The following is a 25219-nucleotide window of genomic DNA, read 5'->3' as shown; positions in this document are numbered from 1 at the left end:
ACTCCACCTGCTTCCAGTAAATGAAACTGGGAGCTCAAGGACCTTTCCTGCAGTCAGCTTAATTGCTGCCAACTATTGTATCTGGCCGATTAAAGGGAAAATAAATCAACTAAAGTAAAATCCTTCCAAACAAACTATATTTTCCCATTTACTCACAATGGACACATTTCACTTGGCATTTCTTCTTTAAAAAGGAAAGTCACTGAATACAGCATTCACTGTATGACTATCAGAAAACAGAACAGTGAATGCAGTGACGTTCTGGTTAGTTCAGCCTGTTTACTGAGTATCTTTAAAGCTCCTGAATATGAAGTTAATGGATCCAAAATCCCACATTGCAGTAACATTTGTTATCATCTCAAAGTAAATTAGCAAAATTGAATTGGTTCAAACTCACATCACTTGTTGCACCATTCTCTGATTCATGCATCTCATTAAAACTGAGTGGGCCCTTTATCCATGGTTAACAGTGGTGTCGTGTAACAGCGAATTTTTGCTGATTTTTATGAGTTAACTGCCCTGTCAGAGCTATCAGTGAGCAGAGAAATGTACTGTTTATAACCTACATTTGTGGTAATTATTACTGTAATACTCTAATTTAACCAAACATTCCTGATGTACCCAGACTGTTACATGCAACGGTTTAGACGTTGAGGATTTAAAAAAAAACTTATGGACTGTCTTTTTCTAGTTCATTAGATGCTCTTTCAAAAGTTTACCTAGGTGTTATGTATCACTGCGGACTCACATTTTGTTTCTCAGGCACACAGCTTTCCTTTACTGTGCATTTTAGTGTTGGAGCAATTTGAAAAAAAAGGTGCAGGGAGAGACATTCTGCAATGTAAGGAGGTGCTACTAATCTCCGGGTCCAAACTGTTTAGTGACATACACTCACATTCTGAACATAATCACTTTAGACATGCTCCATATTAGGTTGCCTAAATTGAATTTAGAAACGCAGATTAGAAATGGTATGTTATTTTGTAATGTGAGAGAGACTGAGTGACAGCAAAAATAAAGTCATTCATTTTGTTGGCTAATAATATTATTGAAGTTCTTTTTAGCTTTATCTGCTTGTGGTGGAATGTAGGATTAAAGGGAGTTAACTTCTAATTGAATATTCTAAATATAATCACTTTGGACACGCTCTGTATTCAGTTGCCTAAATTGAATTTTGAAATGTTTCATATGAATTACATGTTATTTTAAGTGCGACAGAGACTTGCAGTTTCCAGGGAAGAAAAGCTCAACTGTTTTATTAGCTAGTAATAGGTTTTAACTTTAATTTTAGTTTTATCTGCTTGTGAATGAATGTAGAAATAAAGGGAGCTAACTTCCAGTTGAATTTGTTTTTTTAACAAAATACATTCAACTATCATGTGAAACAGAGCTGAAGCTATTCAAATTTACTTCCAAAGAAGCTATTCAGCAAAACAAATATCCCAAGATGTGTATGTGTCCATGTTTAAGCAGAACCTCATGTGAAGACATGATCCCATGTGTTCGGGCTGTACAAGCTGACACCAGCATCCAGTCTCAGCCTCCAGCAGGAAACCAACAGGCGGAAGCTGTAAGCCTGCCCTTTTCCGATGGCCATATAAATCCTGGGCACTAGACCGTAATTCAACACTCCCGGGTCGGCTCTGTTTAGAAAGATCTTGACAGAACCGCTTCCCACAATTTATCAGAATGATTGTGTCGACAATTTTTCTCAGTTTGTTACTGACTTTCTTATCATGTGAGTGTTTTTTGTTCAAGTCTCTCTTTGTCACTGTCTCAATGTTAGTCTACTGCAGGAATGTAAAAGACTCAGCCATCATTTCATCAGCATTAATGCTCATGGTTTATTTGTTTTCTTTTTTAAAGGTGTCCAGTCGGAGGTTGTTTTGACTCAGCCAGAGGCAGAGACTGGCCGTCCCGCAGGCAGCCTGAAACTGACCTGTAAAACTAGCGGGTTCAGTCTTCGCAGCTACTGGATGAACTGGGTGCGACAGGTTCCTGGACAGGGTCTGGAGTGGCTGGTTAGCTACTATAGTTCAAACAACAATTACTATGCAGCAGCGATTAAGGGTCGATTTACAGCGTCCAAAGACATTTCAAACAACATTTTCGCGTTGGACATGGGGAACCTGAAGATCGAAGACACCGCCATCTATTACTGTGCAAGAGGGTCACAGTGTTGTGCACAGCGACATCCTCATACAATAACCACTGACAAGGATTTATCTCAAATTGGTGATTTCTACCATGGCAGGAGCGAGAAATAATGTGAGATGCAATTTAAACGCAATCCAGTAGTGCTAGTTTGTACAAATGTATAATTTTTATCTACCTTCTTCGTGTTAATTGTCAAGTTAAATGCAGACCAAACCTGGAAAAGTATTCCAAGCTTTCAAAATACAACGAAGAGTAAAAGCTGAAATAATGCACCAAATCATTTTTAGAGGAGTCTGAATCACTGCTTTCTAAGAAGTGAAGAAATTATCTGCATTTTACAGTTTACAGTCTGTAATAGTATTTGACACAACGTGTCTCACAGTGATATAGCTGGAGTGACACTGCAATTATGATCAATACAAAAACCTATTCAGCCTCGATTGTTTGAAACTAGTCAGTGATTACTTCTACAAACCGTCTTAACTTGCAGTGCAGTATTAGTTCGGTGGGGTTTTATGCCAGTATCATTATTTACTTTGTAAAAGTTTTGGGTAATTATCGATGCACCAGTTGGGGATTTTGCGAATCAGCTCATGTGTTACTCTGTGAAGTATAAAACAGTATTAAAATTTATCAAGAATGATCAGAATTCACGAGCGCAATTATGTGATGAAGATTTATCGTGACTTTATTTTGCCTGTGGTTCTGAAAATTTAAAATGATGGTAGATTTTTGATTTGTTTTATGCAGAGCTAGTTATTGTGTGACCCAGTCCAGAGAATATAACACTGTGACTATCTTGATTACTGGGGCCAAGGGACCATGGTGACAGTGACTTCAGGTAAGAACTTTGAACTTTCTTAGTGACTTTTTAAAAACTTTCTATTCATGTGACTAATTTCTGAATTAAATGAAACTCAGATTCTGTGCTGAGTTTGGTTTGGTTCGGATTCATTTTTGTTCAGACTGATTATAGACTTCAGTTAAGGCTCAGCAAATAGTTACAATGGTGATGATGGAGTCAGTTGCTCGGTGTATCTCTTTTTTTGATCAGATGGGCATTCTGTGTGGCTGGGTTACGTAAAACACCTAATGTCTTTCAATCAGTCAGCTATAAATAATGTTTCATGTCAGTGACATCCTGACTGTGAGTTTTATAATCAACAACAAACGCTAAGAATTCAAAGATGTTTGAGATATTACCAAACATGATTAAAATATGCTAAAATATCATTATTCATTTCTTGAATATATGTTCTTACCCTGATTATATTTTCTCATTTATTTTGTTAATTTTGTTGACGACAAGCAGGTTAGAAACTGTCATAAAATTTTCTTGCGGTGCTATATTGCATTCTGCTGATTAGATTCTGAGTTTGTTTTACTTGATTCTGTTGAATTGAGTTGATTGGATTTTGGCTTTGTTTTCGTTGATTCGGTTGAATTCTGACTTTGTTTTTACTTGGTTTTGTTGAATTGTGTTGATTGGCTTTTGAAATTGTTTTATTTGATTCTGTTGAATTGAATTGGTTGGATTCTGATTATGTTTCATTCAAATCTGTTGTTTTGAGTTGATTGGATTCTGATTTTATTTTCATTGATTCTGTTGAATTGAGTTGATTGAATTCTTATTCAGTTTGTGAAATTGATCAGCGTTTTCATGCTTTCTGTAATTGGTGTTTTCTTTCTGGTGAGGAGATTGACTCTCTGGATTACTGTTCATTACCAATATTTGTGAAGTTCTTTTGTTTTTCATCAATCATTTCTGCATTTGTTAAACTTATATGACACATTTTTCGCTGCTTGATTGAAAACATTACATCCATTTGTAATGGTCTGAAAACAACTTAAGGCAGAAACCCGGAAGTGTGAGAAATGAAAAAAAACGAGTTTTTAATGCATTGACTTTTTAAAAAAAAAACTCAGTTCTAATTGTAAACTAACTGAATTTTGTTTTGAGTAGCCTCATTCAAAATAAAATTTGGGACTAAAATCTGAAACTGCAGAATTGATCAGATTATGTAATTGAAACTAACTTAAAATTATAATGTGGTCATATTTATCCATTCAGTAATTTTGTTTTGACCTTGAAGTGCTTAATCAATATATGCCTTCAACTGCTGTCCTGTACGCTGCACAAGATTGTCCTGATCAGGAAGGACATGCAGGTTGGAAATAAATTGAACTGTTGCCAGAAACGTTCCAGCGTTAAGTGTAAAGTCCCCTCACAAACAAGGTTGCTGTTATGACTTGTTATTTCTATTCAATGTAATCATTAGTTTGCTGGATTCTGAGCAGCTTTGTTAGACTTCAATTTGGGTTTTTTTGTGAGGTTACATCATGTTCTTGGTTCTGTTGAAAATGTTTGCAGAGCTAGTTCTGCTGCAAACACACCGTGTTGTGATCTGGTGATCGTTGATCTGTTGAGGAGGGACTGTACTTGGGTAACATTAAATGTGTTATATTTGGGAAACCGTTTCTGGTTTCTACATTGTTTTTGCAATGTTAACACGGTTGGTGACAGTGAACCGCTCCAGGTTCCTCATTCAAAGCAATCAGCATGCGAGTTGAAATTTCATAAAGCCTATTATTAAGTGAAAGGCAAAACGCAAAGGTTTTAGAAATGAAGGGAAAACAGATACTTTCGGGCGCCATTTTTACTTCAAATAAATAATTAAGGATTAATCTAATCCATGCTTTACAAACCAAATTCAGAACTCAACTATCTAGTTCAATCACAAGGTCTGTCTTTAAACAGTTTACAAGTCATAAAGAAATATATATAGAATTTCAAAAGTTAGAATTTCTAATAGTTATTGCTCTTGAGCAAAAATGCAATGACTGTGTTATAATTGATCAAGAAACACCTTTCAATTCCGCTGTACACTACATACATATTTTTCTGGCTGGAAAAGATCATTGGCAAAGACTATTTGGAAATTCTGCACAATTCTATGAAGAACAGATCAGTTTCACTGCTTTGATCAGTTTCACACGTAACTTGCGTTAATTAATTGGTATGTCCCTGATTAAACAGGATTTACAGGATAAAAATAAAACATTAACTGAATTATTTAATCTGCACAGTGCTTTAGGTGTTCCCAATCTGTGCATTTTAAATAAATAATTACATTTTACCACAAAATATCAATGAAGAGTCATTCTTTCGGAAACAACTGCTGTAGTGAATTATGTGACCAAGGCCAAATTTCGAATTAATTTAAATAATCTACCCATGAACTCGCAGGGCAGCATGGTGGATCAGTGGTTGGCACTGCTGCCTCATAGCGCCAGGGTCCCAAATTCGATTCCATCCTCGGGTGACTGCCTGTGTGGAGTTTGCACATTCTTCCTGTGTCTGCGTGGGTTTCCTTCGGGAGCTCTGGTTTCCTACCACAGTCCAAAAGATGTGCAGGTCAGGTGATTGGCTGTGCTAAATTGCACATAGTGTTCAGGGATGTGTAGGTTAGGGTTCATTAGTCAGGGGTAAATATAAATTAGGGGAATGGGTCTGGGTGGGCTACTTACTGTTCAGCGGGTCAGTGTGGAATTGTTGGGCCAAATGGCCTGTTTCCATACTGTAGGAACTCTACTCTTAAAACCATGGGAGTGCTTGCTGCAAATGCAGAGAATTCATTTTACGTCAATGTGTTCAGACGTATGCAGAGTTCACAAATTTGCAGAAGACATGAACTAGAGGATAACAGAGCACATTGTTCATTCAGACACTGAAAGTAGAGTAATATTTATTTTAATTAATATACTTGTCCGATTTATTGCAATGTAGTGATCAGAAGGAATCTGCTCACATTAGTTAAGTGTGACAATCATTTAGATTAGATTTCCTGCCATTTGGCCCAACAAGTCCACACCGACCGTCTGAAGAGTAACCCACCCAGATCCATTCCCCTACCCTATATTTACCCCTGACTAATGCACCTAACACTATGGATGATATAGCATGACCAGTTCACCTGACATGCACATCTTAGGATTGTGGGAGGAAATCCACCCAGACACAGGGGAGATTGTGGAAACTCCACATAGGCAGTCACCCAAGGCTGGAACCGAGCCTGGGTACCTGGATCTGTGAGGCAGCAGTGCCCACATTTACTTAGACATCCGTTAAAGTGGGCAACTCCAGACAGAAGCATGTTTTCAATTCATACCTTTTTAAACATTTTCGTTCATTAAAAGCAGTTAACAAGAAAATGACCTTGCCCTAATTCCTTCAACAGAAATGCTTTCCACACTGGAATGCAGTATTGACTTTATGCAGTGCATGCAAAATCTCCACAGTTCAAGGAACGTTTTAAGACTTTATAAAAATAATTTAGAGAATAATCCATTTCCTCTGGATCTGTGCTTTAATTGGCGATATTTCCCACCTCAATAATTTTGTTAAATACAATGACTTATTATATTTATTAACTCAGTGGTTATTTATGTTCATTGTGAACACATTCTCGTTCACATTAAATCCTCTGGTTAGTTCCTCTGATGAATGTCCAATTACAGTGAATATATTTGACGTGAGGAGTTGAGCAATGTATCCTCTAGGATTAAGTCTGTTGTGCAGTTTGTTTCAGTGCTATCTCTGACTAACTTGTCAATGGTCCTGACCATTTGTAAATTGTCCAGTTCGGATACCTGAATCTCAGACAGTTCAATTTCATCTCTCGCTTGAAAACCACTTTTATCTGCCAGAAATACAATATTCGATTAGGTGCCTCAGAATTGAGAGCCCTGACTAAGTTGTTCCAATCAGAACGAACGTTTCAGGAACAAAAGGCAGATAGCAAGAGTTTTGAAATCGGTTGTTGGCAACAAGAGATATTTGATTGAGTGAGGCAGAGGGAAATATGCTGCATATTTTCTTTGTGCCTCAGTTGTGCAGGACATGTTTCGTGGCACAATGTAGAATCAGAATTTGTTTGCATCTTATTATTTGAAAACCTATTATCAGCTTTGAATGTCACTGGCAACGGTCATATTACACTTCAAAACATTTTAATCTTTTCCAAACTAAGTACACCGTCTGGTGCAGCAACATTCACAGGGGAAAGAGGAAGGGAGTTCGAGGTTGGAATCCAGTGACAGTGAATTGATGGCAATGCAATTCCTAGTTTTATTCCTCTGTAGTTCCCATAGAGTTTGAACAATTTGGAGCTGCTGTCAAAGTATTCTTGGATAAATGTTGAAATGTTACTTTCATTGTACAGACATTCTGGAACAATCCCTGGTTGTTGGAAGGTGTTAATAACTAACATGGTTTATGTACTGTCAAAACAGGTGGGCTGTGTTCTCTGTGATAGTGTCGAGCTCATTGTGTTCAGGTCTGTTGTGATTTGTAGTAGTGTCCCTGATTCTGTGCCAGGTGGCCTGTGTTCACTTATAACCTGTTAGAGAGGTATGTAATACCATCTCTTATCAGGTTACTTCAGTGCAAGAAAGCAGATTGAGATGTTTGGGTGTTTGTTGGAATTCCACTCACAGAGACCAGTGAAATCTATTCAATCGCTGTCCTGACTTGTGTCTCTTAGATATTAAACAGAATTTTGGTGGTTAGCAGCTTTTTCCAGATCAATATTTGTTCACAAGCTTTTGGGCATCGCTAGATGGGGTTAATGGAATAAGTGCTCAAAGAAATCCCAGCTTTTGACTTGCTGTTATGACAATATCATGTATAACTAATCCAGAATGAATCATTTTTGAAGCATATTTGATGAGATGATGCTTAGGCTGTTTTACTTTATATTAAACCAGTGCTGTAGCTGAATTTGATTGTTCAGTACGGTGGGGGTTCCGCTGAATCCAACACTTACAGCAGATGGTGATAGCTTTTCAGTTGATCTTCAATTGCGATCTCAGACCATCCAGTAGCTCTGTTAGAATTCTTTTTCCAACAGGAGTCAAGCCAACGTAATCACTGTTTATCTCAACAGGTGTGAGCTCTTGTGCCAAAACATGAAAACAATTTGGTGAAGACGGGGGCCTCTGGATGCGAAAGGTTAACCTTGCCTTCTCTCCACAGGAGCTGCTAGACCTGCTGAGTTTGTTCAGAAATTTCTGTCTTTATTTTGGTTTTCTAGCGTTTAAAGTTTGTTGTTACATTAAAAAAAGTTCTGTTCGATGAAACACGTTCTTCAGAGAAAAGATGCATTTGAACAAATTGCGAATGTTCAGAGATATTAAATATCAGAGAATCATTGAATTTGCGTGGCCTGATCTCGAGCTGTAGTTTCACAAGAAACTGTTATGAAGTGACAACACACTCCAGAATGCAGTGGCTGCTGTAATTGGGTGGAAGTTATTTTGATCACTCAGATAGAGAATGTCAATAATCCCGTTCCAAATAATCAACAGAAGTTTGTTTTTAAAGCATGTGTGAAACAATTAATTTGTTGAAATATTTTAATAAAAAGTGTTCACCACCAGTGCTAGCTTAATGAATGACACAATGATAGGAAGGTAGGGGCAAGAGGAGGGCACTCAGCCCCTCGAGCTGTTCCACCACTTACTTAGATCATCGTGCATCTGTGAACTAAATCCACAGGTCTCCCTTTGGCTAAAACTCTTTAACACCTTTGATTAACAAGCAAAAACTATCCCAGATTTACTGATTCGACTGGCCATAACAAAGGGAGACACCATTTCTGAAAGACATTCCTGTGAGTACTGTGACACAATGAGGCTGGAATTAATTGCTCATGAAAGTAAACTTTAAATCTCTGACAATTTCCAATTGAAACATCCCAATCATCATATTTCATTAATTTAACACTATACTTCCCTGGAATAAAGAAATATAATGTGTGATTGCCTTGCTAAAAATGAGGGAAGCTTCATTCCTATTATATGATTAAGAAAAGCTCTGTTCATTCAGTGAAAATACAGTCAAATCACACAAAAGGAAACCATGTCATCTTGTGTAGACACACAAGTGCCTCAAATAGTTTTCAATTCTTCCAGTGGTTGTTTGAATCTCTAGACATGTGTGGAAGTGTCAGACTTTTTATATCGCCTTGAGAAACCAGTTGTCATCAGTCTATTTGAATTGCTGAAGTTTGTGTGGTATTAGCACATTCACAGCGCTGTTAGGAAGTGAGTCCCATGGCTGTGATCGAGGAAGAGGAAACGGGCAGGGAAATTGTTGAGAGTCAAGTTGATGTCTAATTTGGAGGAGAGCTTTCAGGAGAAGCATTTACATGCATGTGCGCCCTTATCCTCAAGGATCACAATTTTGGAACATGCTGCCGAAGGGACATGTCAGCATGCAAAATGGAAGCGGAAGAATGCACCTTGGCCCTCTAGAAGGCTATTCCATTCATGGGATCATCATTAATCTTGCTGTTCACCAGTCTTCCCAACACACTGATAACATTGAACTTGATTGTTTACTGTTCAACAAAAGAATGGTGAACATTTGGAATTCTCCACCACAGAAATTGATTGAGGACAAAACATGAAATGATTTCAATATGGAGATAGATTCCTTCAATCCTTAAAAAATGCTACGGATATGTGGGAGAAAGGCAACAGGGTACAATATTGGTTGAAAGCCATGAAAACATTAAATGGGACATGGTTTGTAAGTTTGCACGTAACGCCAACATTGGTGGTATAATTGGCAGTCAAAGTTATCTAAACGTACGATGAGATCTTGATCAGCTGGGCCAATGGGCTGAGGAGTGGCAGATGGAGTGTAATTTAAATGAATACGACGTGTTGTTTTTTGAGAAGATAAATCAGGTCACAACTTACAGAGTTAATGGTAGGGCACTGGATAGTGATGTTGAACACAGGGGACCCTGAGGGTTCAGACTCATAGATTCTTGAAAGCGTTGTCTCAAGTAGCTGGTGTGTTGAAGGTGTTTGGCACATGTACCTTCATTGGTCAGAGCACTGAGTGCAGGAGTTGGGGCTTCATGTTGTAACTGTCCAAAACATTGGAATGAACTGCCAGAGGAAGTGGTAAATGCAGAGATAGGTCCAACATTTAGAAGACATTTGAACAGCTACAGGAACTGGATAGGTCTGGATGGATATGGGCCAAAGGCAGGCAAGTGGAATTAGTTTAATTTGAGAACTCTGGTCAGCATGGATGAGCTGGACCAAAGGAACTGTTTCTGTGCTGTACGACTTTATGACTCACTGACTTTATGGTGGAGTAGGCTCAAAGTTGGAAGGTGGTGAGCAAGTGAGGGGCTAGATTGGGCATGTGGGAAAGTTTGGGCTGGTAGGCTGTGAGGTGTTGGCTGGCTGCTGGGTAAGCTTGCATGCACTCTGTCTGGCAAGGTGGCATCAAGGTAAATGGTAATGGTCACAGGATAATTTCGTCGAATTGTGCTTGGTAGGTGAGGGGTAGTTTGAGCTGAAATGCAGGAGGTCTGTCTTTGCCAGGCTGGTTTATGGAGAGGTGGGAAGGATGCCAGGCTGGTTAGTGTAGAGGTGGGCAGAGTGCCAGGATGTTTCGGGGGTGGAAGGTCACTGTAATGAAGTGACAGGTGGACGTGTTGTCAAAATGCAAAGCTCAGAGTCTGGCAAAATGGTAGGTTGTAAAGCACAGATGCGAAAGGAGCTAGCATGCAATGTTCACAGGTTGACTTGGGTAAGATGAGAGGTCAGTGATCAAGGGCTGAGGTCATGTCTTGGGTAGTGGGCTTTTGTCAGAGGTTGTGAAAATGATGGTGCCAGGTCCAGTCAGGGTCAGATTCACCACGGGCCAGGTGCAGGGCAGCAGGAGTGTAAATGACTGAAAGGAATTGAGATCATATGTCCATCTGGAATATAGAATATAGAACATTACAGTGCAGTACAGGCCCTTCAGGCCTCAATGTTGTGCTGACCTGTGGAACCAATCTGAAGCCCATCTATCCTACACTATTCCAATTTCATCCATATGTTTATCCAATGATCTTTTAAATGCCCTTAAAGTTGGTGAGTGTACTATTGGTGCAGGCAGTGCGTTCCATGGCCCTACTACTCTCTGAGTAAAGAAGCAACCTCTGACATCTGTCATCTGTGTCCTCTCCTGCTAGCCATCACTATTCAAGGAAAAAGACTTTCACTGTCCATCCTCTGTTTATCTTTTATGTCTCAATTAAGTCACCTCTCAACCTTCTTCTCAAATAAAAACAGCCTCAAGACCCTCATCCTTTCCTAATTAGACCTTCCTGCCATACCAAACAACATCCCGGTAAACCTCCTCTGAACTCTTCCAAAGCTTCCACATTCTTTCTATAATGTGGTGACCAGAAAGTACACAATACTCCCAAGTGCGGCCACACCAGAGTTTTGTACAGCTGAAGCCTAACCTCGTGGTTCTGAAACTCAGTCCCTCTATCGATGAAAGCCAACACAAAGTATGCCTTCTTAACAACTCTATCAAACTGGCTGGCAACTTTTAAGGATCTATGTACATGGACACCGAGATCTCTCTGCTCAGCTACACGACCAATATGGATTGCCTTGGATGTGTTTCGTGTGATAGGGGTTGTGTGTTCCGGGCATGAATGGGTGTAGAGCAGGGTAGGGTTTGTCAATGTGAGTAGGAATTTAGGTCTAGACAGAGTAAGTGCAGTGGTTAGTCTGAAAGATGAGGTTTGGTGGTGAACTGCGTGTCAGTTTGATAGTTATTAAAGTTCAAGATTACTTGTTCATTTCTCAAATCATATTTACGTAAATACTCAGCTGTAACACTCCAAAGTCTCTGAACCTTAATGGTCCTCCATTTTTCAGAGGCCTCCAGAATTCAGATAATTGTAAATTAGATGTTTCAACTTCCAGACAATTGGCCTGAGTTCAGCCGTGACAGCCCTCCTCCCAGTCCCAGTGCTCAGCTCCTGCCTGTGCTGCTGCTGCAGTGACCTTCCTCCCAGAGAGAACATTCTGCCTTGCATTGATAAGTGAGGAAGGCTCACTGGACCTGATTTCCAAGTATGGGGACAGCAAACACGAGGGGACACAACTTTAAAGTGAGGGGAGATAGGTATAAGACAGATGTCAGAGGTAGTTTCTTTACTCATTGAGTAGTAAGGGTGTGGAATGCTTTGCCTGCAACGGTAGTAGATTTGCCAAGATTAAGTACACTTAAGTCATCATTGGACAAACATATGGACGTACATGGGATAGTGTAGGTGGGATGGGCTTCACATTAGTATGACAGGGCAGTGCAACATCGAGGGCCGAAGCGCCTGTACAGCGCTGTAATGTTCTATGTTCTATGATTCACTCTGATTTCTCTCCGGGGGTACTGCCAGCTGTTGGGTATATTTCCAGCAGCACGGTACCTCGTCGGGCAGCACGCTGCTTCCGTGGTTAGCGCTGCTGCCTCACAGGGCTAGGGACTCAGGTTCCATTCCAGCCTCGGGTGACTGTCTGTGTGGAGTTGGCACTTTCTCCCCATGTCTGTGTGTGTTTCCTCCCACAGTCCAAAGATGTACAAGCTGGGGGAATTGCAAATGTTGTGTTCAGTGATTGGGAGGTTAGGTGCATTAGTCAGGGTTAACTGTAGCATAATAGGGTAGGGGAATGGGTCTGGATGCGTTAATTGTCAGAGGGTGGGTGTGGACTTGTTGGGCCAAATGGCCTGTTTGCACACACTGTAGAATTTTGATAAATCTGCATTTCCTTGGTTTGTATTTTGTGAAACGTCTCTGCTCTTCACAGCAATCCAGTGAAAGTGTCAGTTGGTAAGATCTTCAAACAGTTACTGGGGTGGGATCAGGATGTTCTTCTTCCTAAATTATATGGTAATGGTCAAGGTCGAGGGCATGTTTCTAAAGAGGGAACAATGACCATGATCAACAACTGGTAGGAAACAAAAACAAACTCCAGTTATGCTGTAGACTCAGCGGGAGCATACTGGCAAAAGTTTACAGCTGAGGATACATTTGAGTAACTGATAAGGTCAAATGAACAGAAGCTAACATGCTCAATTGGTCATTCTGTTGTAGAGACACCATCTCCCCCCACGCTTTATGGCCTGGTCTCCTCCTGTCAGGAGCACAACACCGGTTCTGTGATCTTTGGTTGTTTGGCGATGGACTATTCCCCTGACGTCACCAAGGTAACCTGGAAGAAAGGTGCGGAGCTAATCACGACTGGATTGAAGACTTACCCATCAGTGAGAAACAAGAAGGGAACCTACACCCTGAGCAGCCAGTTAACCCTGCCCGGGTCAGCGGCAGATTGCCCCAGCAAAATCTACTGTGAGGTTCAACACAGCGGGTCACACAAAAGCAAAGAAATGCCATGTCCAGGTACGTGTTGTGGGAACTGAGATAAACAGAGCGTCTGGGATTAACATGAAGAAGGCATTATTTATAACCGTTTTCACAGAATCACCTTATACAGCACAGGAAAAAGGCCCTTTGATCCATCCAGTTCACGCCTATCAATAACAACCACCTAACTATTCCAGTCTCATGTGCCAGCATATGATCCATTGCCTTGTGTGACTTGCCCTTGCAAGGATACTTCATACTTATTATGAGGGGCTCAGTCTCTACATGACTTATAGGTGCTGAGCTCCAGGCTAACACCACCTCTGTTTGATTTTGTTTTCCCCTGAGATCCACTTGGAACCTCCTTGCCTTACCTTCACCCTGTGCCCCTGAGGCATTGATCTCTCCATGAAAGGGAAAGGTTTCATTCAGTTGACCCTGTCTATGCCTAAAATAATTCGAGACATCATGATAATCTTCTCCCTAAATCTCCTTTGCTCCAAGGAAAGCCCCTGTCTATCTAATCTAGTTTCATAACTAAAACCTTCCAACCCAGGCAAGATCCTGGCAAATCTCATCAATACTGCCTTCAGTGTAATCACATTCCTTCGATAACATGCACACAATGCTTCAGCATGGCTAACCAGTGTTCTATTAAGTTCCAGTATCATCTCACCACTCTTCATTGTCAATGTCTCGGCTAATAAAAGCAAATATCCTCCCATTTTGTTAGCCTCTTTATCCAGACGACACAGTACTATAGGGGATCGGTGGGTACATGCACCAAAGATCCTCAGGCCTTTCCAGGGTTCCACCATTCAAAACGTCATACCTCACAGATACTTCTGCCGAATTACATCACCTTACATTTATCCAGAATAATTTCCATTTGCAACTTCTCTTCACATTCAACCAATCCTGTATATCCTCCTGCAATCTAAAGCCATTATGCTCATGACTTACCAACATGACAGTTTTCATTTCATCTGTGAATTCACTGGTTAATCCTCCTAAATTTGAGTCTCAATCATTGGTGTGTAAGAGATTGGTATGCAAGGAAATCAACACCAATCCCTACAGAACACCAGCAGACATAGATTTCCAGTCACGCAGACACCCGATGACTATTATCCCCTGCTCCAACCACTCAGCCAGTTCTAGATCCAATCTGTCAATTTAACTCGGATCCCATTGGCTCTGATTATTGCTATCATCTGGACATCGAGTTATCGCTCTGAAAACTACTATCAAATTCTTACACATGATTTCCTCTCAATAAAACCGTGCTGAAAATTGTTGATTTATCTTCCAAATGAAGACTAATTTCACTTCTCAATAGTTTCCCTACCACTGAGACTAGCTTGACAGATCTGTGTTTTCATTATTTATCCCTTCCTTCGTCCTGAATAACAGTGCAACGTTGGGTGATCTACACTCACTTGCTGTGGCCAGACAGGAATTCTAAATTATTGTCAGTGACTCAACTATTTCATCCTTTGCATCACTCAACCGCTTGGTATACTTTTCATCTGCCCTGGAAATATAACCACTTTTCATTCAGCAAGACAACACAGAACATCACGTCATGTGTCCTAATTTCTGAAAACTACATCGCCACACCCCTCCATGATTTCTGTACCCACATTGTCCCTCTTACTAGTGAACACTGACACAACACATTCGTTTTGACCACAACCTAATCCTCCAGCTCCACTCCAATGATAACACTTAACGGGCATTACTGTTTCCAGAGTAATTCTTTTATTATGAATGAGCCTGTAACTTTTAAAAATATTTTCCTTTATTTTGACTGCTATTATTTTCTCATGGTCCCTATTGTTCTTCTAATTCCTTTGTCTTTCAAACTCCCCCGGCACGTTCTGTACTCCATACTAGTTTCTATTGTTTTGAGATTTCAGTATAGACAGGAAGCCTCCCTTGTTTCTCTTTATCTCACCCTCCATGCCCTTTGGTGTCCAGAGCCCGCTGCATTCTTGGTCCCACGCAGTGGCTTCCTGGGAAATGTCCACCCTGTGATTTTCCTATCTCTTTCTTAAATGTGTCACACTGCTCTGACTCAGATTTACCAATAAGTGTCAGCTTCCAGTCCACTCTGGTCAAGTCATTACCTGATCTTACTAAAATTGTCCTTCCCCTTTTCAGAACTTTGGGCCAATTTCTATTCCTTTGCAGTACAATCTGAAATCCAAATGATTTACGATCACTGTCTGCAAAGTGCTCCACCATTGATGTTTTACCCACTGGGTCGACTTCATACCATAAAGTTAAGTTCAGGTTCACCCCTCTCTTGCAAGGTCTGGATTAAACTTCTCTGTATTAAACACATACTCTGTTCAAATATTCTCTTGGGGGCATTTTCAGAATTGTGCTCCCTCTAAATTTTTGACAAAATGAATATCCAAGCCTATGCTGAGGTAGTTAAAAACCTCTTTTCTCATTCCCCTATTTAATTTACATTTCTCTGAAATTTGCCCATGTATTTGCACTTGGTCTTTTGAACCTATGGTAAGGTCTATCGTGCTCTCCCAGTAGTTATGTTTGCTGTATTTTGGTTTTGAAGTACTGTCCATTTGCCGTCATTCGAGGAGGTATCCATGGTTTCATTTCTCTTTACAGCCTAAAATACTCTTGTCAGAATGGTGACAGAAGCAACATTCTGTCCCGCACACCCTCCCACCCCATCCTTTTCCATCTTTCCCTGTCTCACCTGAAGGCACTAAATCCTGGAATATTGAATAGCCACTCCTGCCCGGCTCTCAATATGTCTCTGATAGCAACGGCATCATTTTCTCATTTATGCCGGTAATTCATCTGCCTTGCTTATCAGACTCTGTCATTAAAACGAATACCATCCAACGTTGCTATCTCCCTTCTGATTTAACCGGCCAATAGTTTCTCTACCTCCTTGACTCCCTTGCTGTGTCCTCTAAGTTTAGCCTTTCACATTGTCCTGCTGATCTTTCTGTGTGGATCCCAGCTTCTCCAGCACTCTGCACAATTATGATTCTTGTATCCGTCAACCACAAGAAACCTTGATATATGAGAACTGATTGTATTTGTTATGAAATTTGTCGGATAATGTATGTGATGTGTTTCCTAAAGGTTCAGATATTCTCCCACCAACTCTTCTCCTAACTGTGAGCTCCAGTGAAGAAATCGCAAGCAGCAAGTTTGCAACCGTCGTCTGTTCAATCATCGAGTTCCATCCGAACTCAATCTCCGTGAGTTGGTTGAAAAATGGCCGACCCTTGGATTCTGGCTTCTTAACGACTCCTGTGTGTGAGGCAAACGGGAACTTCTCGATGACGAGTCGGCTGATGGTCCCTTATGGTGAATGGTACAACAGCGCAGTCTATACCTGCCAGGTCACTCATGGAGAGAACATTCAAAGTAAAAACATCACCGCACTCCAGGGTAAGAGACACATACTGAGAGAGCTACAAATCATTCTGAACTCTGATATGAATCAAACACACTAATTTATCAGGCATAGTAAACAGCACAGTGCAGCTTCTTGTTCCCCAACATGCCACGTATCTTATTTCAGTTTGAGTGTTACATTAGCATTACTCATAATTCAACATTTTGGCAAGTCAGAAAAGCATGTTTCCTCTCTGTTGAAGATAGACATATAGACAGTGAGCTTTGTTGAATAGTTTATTGCCTGACCATGCTGGGAGAGGCATTCAGAGAGCTGAATCCTTGCCTGGTAGCTGCTTCAAGGATAAGTTTGGGGTGGAGGGGGGATATTGGAGAGATATCTGATTGAAACATAGAAAATACTGAGAGACTGAGGTCGAGTGAATGTAGAATAGATGTTTTGACTGGTAGGCGAGACTAGGACCCAAGGGCACAGTCTCAGGGTCAAAGGGGCACCGTTTAGAACTGAGATGGGGAGGAATTTCTTCAGCCAGAGGATGATGAGGCTGTGGAACTTGTTGCTGCAGAGGGCTGTGGAGGCCAGGCCATTGTGTGTATTCAAGCCAGAGATAGATTGGCTCTTGTTTAGAGACGACAGTAGAATGGCTTTAGCCCGAAACGTCGATTTTCCTGTTCGTCAGATGCTTTTCCAGCATCATTCTGAGCTAAACTCTGGATTGGCCGAATAGCCTAATTCTGATCCTCTACCTTATGATGTTGTGGTCTCAAAATGACGTGGTTAAAATATGCAGTGACCCTTACTTGAAAATAAATCAAAATGCGTTCAATGCTTCATTCCCTGCTCAGGAATGACCTGTTGGCCTTGGACACTGTACGACATCGATGTTTATCTGGTACTGAGCTCTTTAACTTCACTTATGGGATCAGACCACAGACCAAGTGGGTATCACATTTGATGAACTGGGATAAATGTGATCTCACTGAGCTTCTTTAAGATGCTCTCTGTAATTAGTGGATGAGGCAGAAGAATAAATTCTGGTGGGAATGCTACAATAGGGATGAATGAACGAGGTGCTCGAGACAGGCTGATTTAGCCTGGTTTGGGGTGGCGATGTTTACACAGTGAGTAGTGGATGTCTATAAAATTAGTGTACATTTCCATCGTGTTTGTAGATTAATTTAAGACACTTTTGTGTGTTTTTTTTCTCCCCTGATCTCTGAAGAAATTAAAAAATGCAGCTTGGTAAATAAAGTGAAAGTACAGACCAGTCATGAACTAACTGAATGGAGGGAAAGACTTAAGGAGATGGGTGTCCTTCTCGATATCCAATGCTGTACTCAATGTCTTGTTTTCAGATCTACTCCAAACGCAGCCCACGAGGAACAATGACATAAATTAGAGAATGACATCACACCAATAACGCAATATAATGAACAGAATTTCCATGGCTGTTCACCGTTCCCGTAACACTTTAGAACTCTGCAAAGAAAATAATTATTATTTATTATAATTTGTCCAAAATTTAGGATGTGATTTGGCAGTCAGCGTGACCAGCAGCACTTACACCTAAGGGTTATGAACATGGAAATGAACTCATTATATTCAGATTACTCTTCTCACAAGTATCAATAGATGGTCTTAAGTGAGACAAACTCTGAAAGAAAGGTAATTCCATGGGTTACATGATGGTATCTTTGATGATTTTACTTTTTTCACAGGTTTCACTTGTGACAAAGCCAGTGTTCTTTAGGAATAATTACACAGGGTATGTCCTAGGTAATCACAAATGCTTTCACAGATCAAAATACATCAACATTTGTAAGCATTGTTTCAGCAATAGTTGGAGGTGCCATTTTGAAGGTGGTGTCTTCACCCTGTGAAGAAGTAATCTGAAGATTTGCTGTTTGTATCAGAAAGGGGCATTTTTCATTGACTTTGATTTTTATTTCATAGAAGATACCGAGTGTCATCCTAACACCGTTAAAATCCTCCCACCGCCAGTAGAACAAGTCTTACTGGAGGCGACGGTGACATTAACCTGCGTTGTGTCCAACCTTCCTTCTGGAGTCAACGTGACCTGGAAACAAGAAAAGAAGCCTCTGAAAACAGAGATTGCTGACCAGCCTGGACAGAGTCCCGACAGCGTGATCAGCAAATTAGACATTTCTACTGAAGCCTGGCTGAGTGGCGTTATATTTGAATGTGTGGTGTACCATCAGAATCTACCGACTCCACTGAGAGACTCCATCCACAAGGAGAAAGGTGAGCGGTGAGATTAAAGCACAAATGATCCCATGTGTAATCTAGATCCAGTTACATCAATGGCAGGCTTTGATTGGTAATGAACAAACACTCTTAGGAACATTAATGATGCATCTGAAGGCAGGATAGCTAAGTAGCGGCTTAAGAAAAAGATGGACCAAAGGATATTGTATTCTGATTTAGTCAGATAAGGTGGGAAGAAGCCTGGGTTTTGACGTCACCATCAGCAATGACAGTTGGACAGAATGCCCTTGTTGTGGGCTGGAAACATGGAGGCAACTTTCACATTAAATTTTACTTTTTTTACTGAACAGAATGTGTACCATACTGCTCCTTTAGAAAACGAAAGTGAATAAATCCCAAATTAAACATGGCATATTTTAATATTTAGTGAAATTGTGATATTGGTTCAGGATTTTTTTGGTTGACTTATATTTGTCTCAAATATTCTGCAGTGATTAATCCACTGGAGCCATCAGTGTCGGTCCTCCTGCCACCAACAGAAGAAATCTCCGCTCAGAGGTTTCTCTCCCTCACCTGTTTAGTGAGAGGTTTCTCCCCCCGAGAGATCTTCGTCAGGTGGACAAACAATGACAAGCCGGTGAATCCCAGTAACTACAAGAACACTGAGGTGATAGCGGAGAGTGACAACATCTCCTTCTTCATGTACAGCCTGTTATCCATTACAGCGGAGGAGTGGGCCAGCGGTGCTTCTTACTCCTGTGTGGTGGGACATGAAGCGATTCCACTGAAGATCATCAACAGAACAGTTGATAAATCTAGCGGTAAACCGAGTTTCGTAAACATTTCACTTGCACTGATGGACACTGTTAATTCATGTCAATAAAAATCTCAAAGTTGCATTTAATAATTCAACAGAAGTAATGAAGTGGTTTTTTTCCTCCAGTTGTGAGTTAAATACTGAATTAGTTGTTTCTCACTCTGATTTACATTCCATCTGTGTAGTTAAAGTGGTTATTAACAGGTCTAGGACGAGTGTCTTATGCAGTTAGTGTCCTCTGCTCAGCTACACCCTGGGTCAGAGACAGAGTAAAGCTCACTCATTGCAGGATTCCGCCAAGTACCTTATCCATCCTAAATCCCTCTGTGACAAAATCTGACAATGTCCATTTTATGTCAAGGGTAGAGCACGAGTTTTGAACTTAGTGTTCTTGATTCCCCCAATTGGACATTCTTACAAAATTCATGTCAGTTTTAAACTGCCACATTGCACCAATTGGAAATGTAAATTTAAGACACTTTAAAATTAAATTTGATTAGAACATACCAATCGTAAAGAGTGCAGAACAGTTTGAATGTAACCTTTGTTTCTGGGGAACTGCCAAGGATCTTGCGCTGCGCATGAGTTGACAGAATGTATCTTCACTTTCACACCAAAGAGAATCGACAGATAAGTTGTCGTGGAGCAGAGGGGAGGGGAACGATGAATGGTCTGTCCTCTTGCTCCCTGTGCAGAGTTTTCATGGTAGATGTCCTCTGTAATGTAACCCAGTTACGAACAGGAACAGTCAGCTTCTTGCTTACTGTCCAAAGATTTAATATTTCCATGCAAAATAATACCTTTGAAGCATGTTGGATATGCTTGGCTCTGTTAACAAATGAATAACATTGATTCCCATAATCCAAAACTGGTGTTTGCATCATCCCAGTTTGAATTCCATAGTTTTGTCTCAGTTTTCTGGAGCACATGGGATCAATTCTGGTGTTCGAATACGTGATATCATTTTGTTTCACATACAGAACACAAGTAGACATTTTCTAATAAACATATTCAGAAATGTTATCTCTGGGGCAGTGGGGATTCGAACTCACGCCTTTTCTCTCAGAGACAGAAGTTCTATCACTGCAACAGAAGAGTTGCTCATAAAATGCTTATCTCTCCACGACGATGGGAAATGTTTCCTACAACACCAAGGTCGAATCTAATTATAGGCAATCCATTAAAATTAGAACAATAAATTAGAATAATAATAATTGCAGTCTGGTATAAGAACAGATACAGAGAGATGATCACAAATACACACGTAATGACACATATACGGGCTCTCACCTAAAGACACATATTTATGTGCACACTCAAATGTGCATATAGATAAGACGTCACACACGCATACTCGCACAGAGCCACACATGCACGTGGTACTTGAACACTCACCTAAGCTCATACAAAAACTCACATACACCGAAAGAAAATCATTTGCACAAATGAACAGGGGCACTCACACATAACCATGAGAAACATAGACACACGGTAACACACAAATGGGTATGCATACATATACATTCATACAGCACAATGTGGACAGACATACACGCATGAACACACAGATACAAATTCCAAAAAATGTCCTCCCACATGTCAACTCACACAGGCACGTAAGTGCACAGAGATAAGCATTAATATCATTATTTTCCCATTTTCAGAATCACAAACATACAATGACAGAGGCAGCTTAATTAGTTATTTTTAAATCACATTGATCAGTATGCATACAATGTCACATGTACACTCAAATTCAGAGTCTCACATGCAGACACACAAGTGCATAGGTCAACAGATAGAGGGGCATTTATTAAATAAGGATAATGGGCACAAGCATCAGCAAGCATCCACAAACAATAACACAAACAAGCTTATCAGGAGATGGTTTGGGAAAGATTGCCACACAAACAAACATCATCATATAAATATTAACATCCATCAAAACATAACATTGCATGATAACATTTATTCAGCATAAACATGAAAATAACCTAGTTTAGGTAGGATCTGAAACAGACACATAAGCACACATTTTAGACAGCACTAATAAAAAGTGAACACTCACAAAGACATTACAAGATAAGCATAGGCAGCAACGAAGTGGCATATTAGCATGATGATGTTTACACAATGTGAGAAGACAAAACTTTAGGTGCACAAACACATGAGCACACCAGCAGTAAAGGAACAGGAATATGTTTATTCATGCACAGACTCCAACATGGGCAAGAGTGAAGTAAGAGACTCTCATAACCACATCCACAAACATTAAAGGAAAACCAAACACACCAAACAGTAGATCAAATAAATTAAGGGACACATGTACAAAAACTTATTCCTAAATATACAGATCCTACAAAAAAAAAGAAATAATGTCCTGACTGTGATGTCACTTATATTCACGATTTGCCAAGCAATTGGTCACCAATACATAAAGATGAGAATCACATTTGAACTTTTATTCAGTGATGGCCACAATTCTCAACTAAAGTGCTGTCACAGCCTATATTTAAAATGTAATGATATAATTAAAATAATCATTCATAATAAGCATTCCTCAAACAATAATATCCTTAAATAATAGATTAAAAGAAAAATAATTTAAAACGTTCTGACATGGACAATGAAGAAAGAACATGTGCAGTTAGTATTTGTAATTTCTTGCTGAGAGTCAATAATGCACTAATAGACACAGAGAAGAGTCACATTTAAGAAATACCTGACTGCTTTATGAAGATGTAATTGTCCCTAATTACATGACTTGGATGCAGATAGGTCGATCTGGATCAAAAAACAATCTAAATGCGTTCTCTCGGTTTTATATTCATAGATTCAATAGATCGCACTTGGATTGAAGACTATGAGGATGATAACAGCAACATCTGGACAACCGCTTCCACGTTCATCACCTTGTTCTTCCTGAGTATTTTCTACAGCGCTGCCGTCACTCTGGTGAAGGTGAGAATAATCACATCTTTGTCACGCTAAACAGCCCAATATGTTTTGTGAAATCTCTAAGTGTGCCATTGAATAAACATTATATCTGAAACTCCCTGATCATAAATATCTGCATCATTGCTTTATCTCTCTGTTCCAGGTTAAGTGAATGAGTTGTGGACCCCTTTGATTTTCCTGATCTGCTTATCAAGGTCTCTGAATTCCCAATCTACAATCTGTCCTGTTGCTGACTCTAACAGTGAGATTACTTCAGTTTATCAGCGTGTAACTGAGACAATTATTGATGGATTTTCCTTTTTACTTTGATATCTTTGAGATGGTTGTGGTTGGAAGAATGTGTAGCTTCCCAGGTGTTTGAAGCCCATTTGTTTTGATTTATTAGTTCCTAACTCAGAATGGTTACCTACCGTTTCTGATGAGCCTTTGTATTCCCTTTCTTGTGACTGTTACTGATGTACAGAAAATTCCCGGCTCACAGCGCATGTGTTCTTGTCTCAATGTGGCATCCAGCCATTATATTCACTTCTGTTATCTTTTACATCAACTTTTTGGATAAAAATGCTTTCTGAAATGGTTAATAAATCTCGAATGAAAACCCACTAACCTTGAGTTTGCTTAATTCTTTCTTCAAGGCCAGTCAGTAATAATACATTTTCCCACATCCTACTCCTTTCCCAGCCAAATACTTTCACTTGTTCTGTTTGGTTGTGTTTCATCCAGTCACTCAGTTTAATGCTGCGCTACCATGCAGCCCACTAATGTAAATGCGCCTTTCACACGATATGCCTGATGGAACACTCCAGAGGCAGAATGATTAGGGAACATTTCCTCTTATGCACCAAGGGTCATGACCTCAGGTCACTTAATGATACAAATGAGGAGCTTTGCTCCACCAGAAGCTTATAAAAAGGCAGGCAAACGCGTTTGGAAGTTTACTCTACACTGTCTAACCTAATAGTACTCCCAATGTGGGTACAGCCTGGGTTAGTAATGCAGAAATCACCACCTGAAGCGCCCAACGAAACATTCATCAGCCAAAAATGTCAACGTTCAATCAGGTATTCAGGCAACAACACGTGCACAATCCAAGGGTGGATTTTCAGAACTGGAGTTTTTCTCACACATAAATCTCATGGAGCACAATTCCTGGGATCAATGTGACACACCACACCTGTCAAACCCCAGGAAATGAGACTGAAATCTATCTGAGACAGGGATATTACTGAACAGCAACCCTCACAAATAATAAATCAGAGGTCGATGTTGATCAGGCAAGGCAGAGCTCATGAGGACTTGAAATATTCAGCCATTGGGATCTATATGACGCAAGACGGAATTGAGAACCACTCAGAGCAACTATTCACAGAGTCTGGAAACTATCAGCAGAGGAGAACAGTCCCAATTTTTCAGAGTCGATGAGGTATATCATCCCGGGAATAGTGTTGTGAATCAGTCACGCACCCAATCTCATAACTTCGCATTTTTTTTCAAAAACGTGGTACCTGAAACTAGATGCAGCATTCCAGGTGAGACAAGAGACTGTTTTATTTCAGTTTAACATAATTGCTTTGTGTTTGTTCTCTACAGCGTTATTGATGAAGTCGGGATTATTTGCTCTTCTGTCGATGTGCCATTGTACATTCCCTGATTTGTGCACATACACACGGGGGATCCTCTGCTCCTTCACCCCTTTGGGTTTACACCCTTACTATTGTATGTTCCCCTGAGTTCATCACAAAACAAAGAAGCACATCACACCTCCCTGAGACTGAGATCTATCTGACACACCGATATTAATGAATAACAATGTTCAAAAATTATAAATCACAGGTTGCTTTCAATCAGGGAAGGCAGAGATCAGAAGTTCTGGAAACCCTGCTGCTTTCCATGTCCTTTCCCATAAGCCGTCTGTCAAGCTTTGAAGATCTTAGCTGTTCTTCCAATATCCTAACATTTTATTTTAAATTGCTATTAATATTTTTCTGTAATTTTGCATTTTAGACCAAAGCACAGATTGAGCCAACAAGGACTCCAAACACTGAACTCTGACAACGTACACGATAAGGTAACCGACATTCTGAAACGGCAAACACCCGTTAACAAATGGTTGACAAGTACAAAACCGACTTACCAAATTCCTCACCATCCAAGCTCTTAAGACCATGGCTGTCCCACTTTTTTTTGGAAGGTTAAAATTTGCTATTATTACAATCCTATTATTCTTACGTATAAATAAGATCTCTTGACACATTTGTTACTCAATTTCACTCTGACTACTGGGGGGACTATTACAATTGCATCAAAGTAATCATGCCCTTCTTATTTCTGAGTTCCATCCACATAGCTTCACTGGACCATCCCTCAGAAATCCCTTGTGTTAGAACAGCACTTATATTTCACCACAAGAAAAATTGACTCCAATCTCCT

The 25219-nt window shown here is 40.1% G+C and overlaps 1 long non-coding RNA gene and 1 gene segment (V, D, J or C); both read left to right on the top strand.

Moving 5' to 3' along the window:
- The first annotated feature begins 1635 nt into the window (after nucleotides 1-1635).
- Nucleotides 1636-19921, top strand: LOC140494438 (Ig heavy chain C region-like). The segment is given in 8 exon segments: nucleotides 1636-1738; nucleotides 1867-2178; nucleotides 2728-2742; nucleotides 2963-2998; nucleotides 13116-13421; nucleotides 16509-16820; nucleotides 18742-19050; nucleotides 19506-19921. Coding segments are annotated over 8 exon segments (1731 nt in total).
- A 2734-nt stretch (nucleotides 19922-22655) lies between these two features.
- Nucleotides 22656-23391, top strand: LOC140494367 (uncharacterized). The gene is made up of 2 exons (XR_011963928.1): nucleotides 22656-22792; nucleotides 22932-23391. It is a non-coding gene; the product is annotated as an uncharacterized lncRNA (long non-coding RNA).
- The last annotated feature ends 1828 nt before the right edge of the window (nucleotides 23392-25219 follow it).

Source organism: Chiloscyllium punctatum, chromosome 24, assembly GCF_047496795.1.
Source record: "Chiloscyllium punctatum isolate Juve2018m chromosome 24, sChiPun1.3, whole genome shotgun sequence".
NCBI classification, from domain to species: Eukaryota; Metazoa; Chordata; class Chondrichthyes; order Orectolobiformes; family Hemiscylliidae; genus Chiloscyllium; species Chiloscyllium punctatum.
The sequence above is the reverse complement of the archived record's forward strand: the minus strand, read 5'-3'. Positions and strand labels throughout refer to the sequence as shown.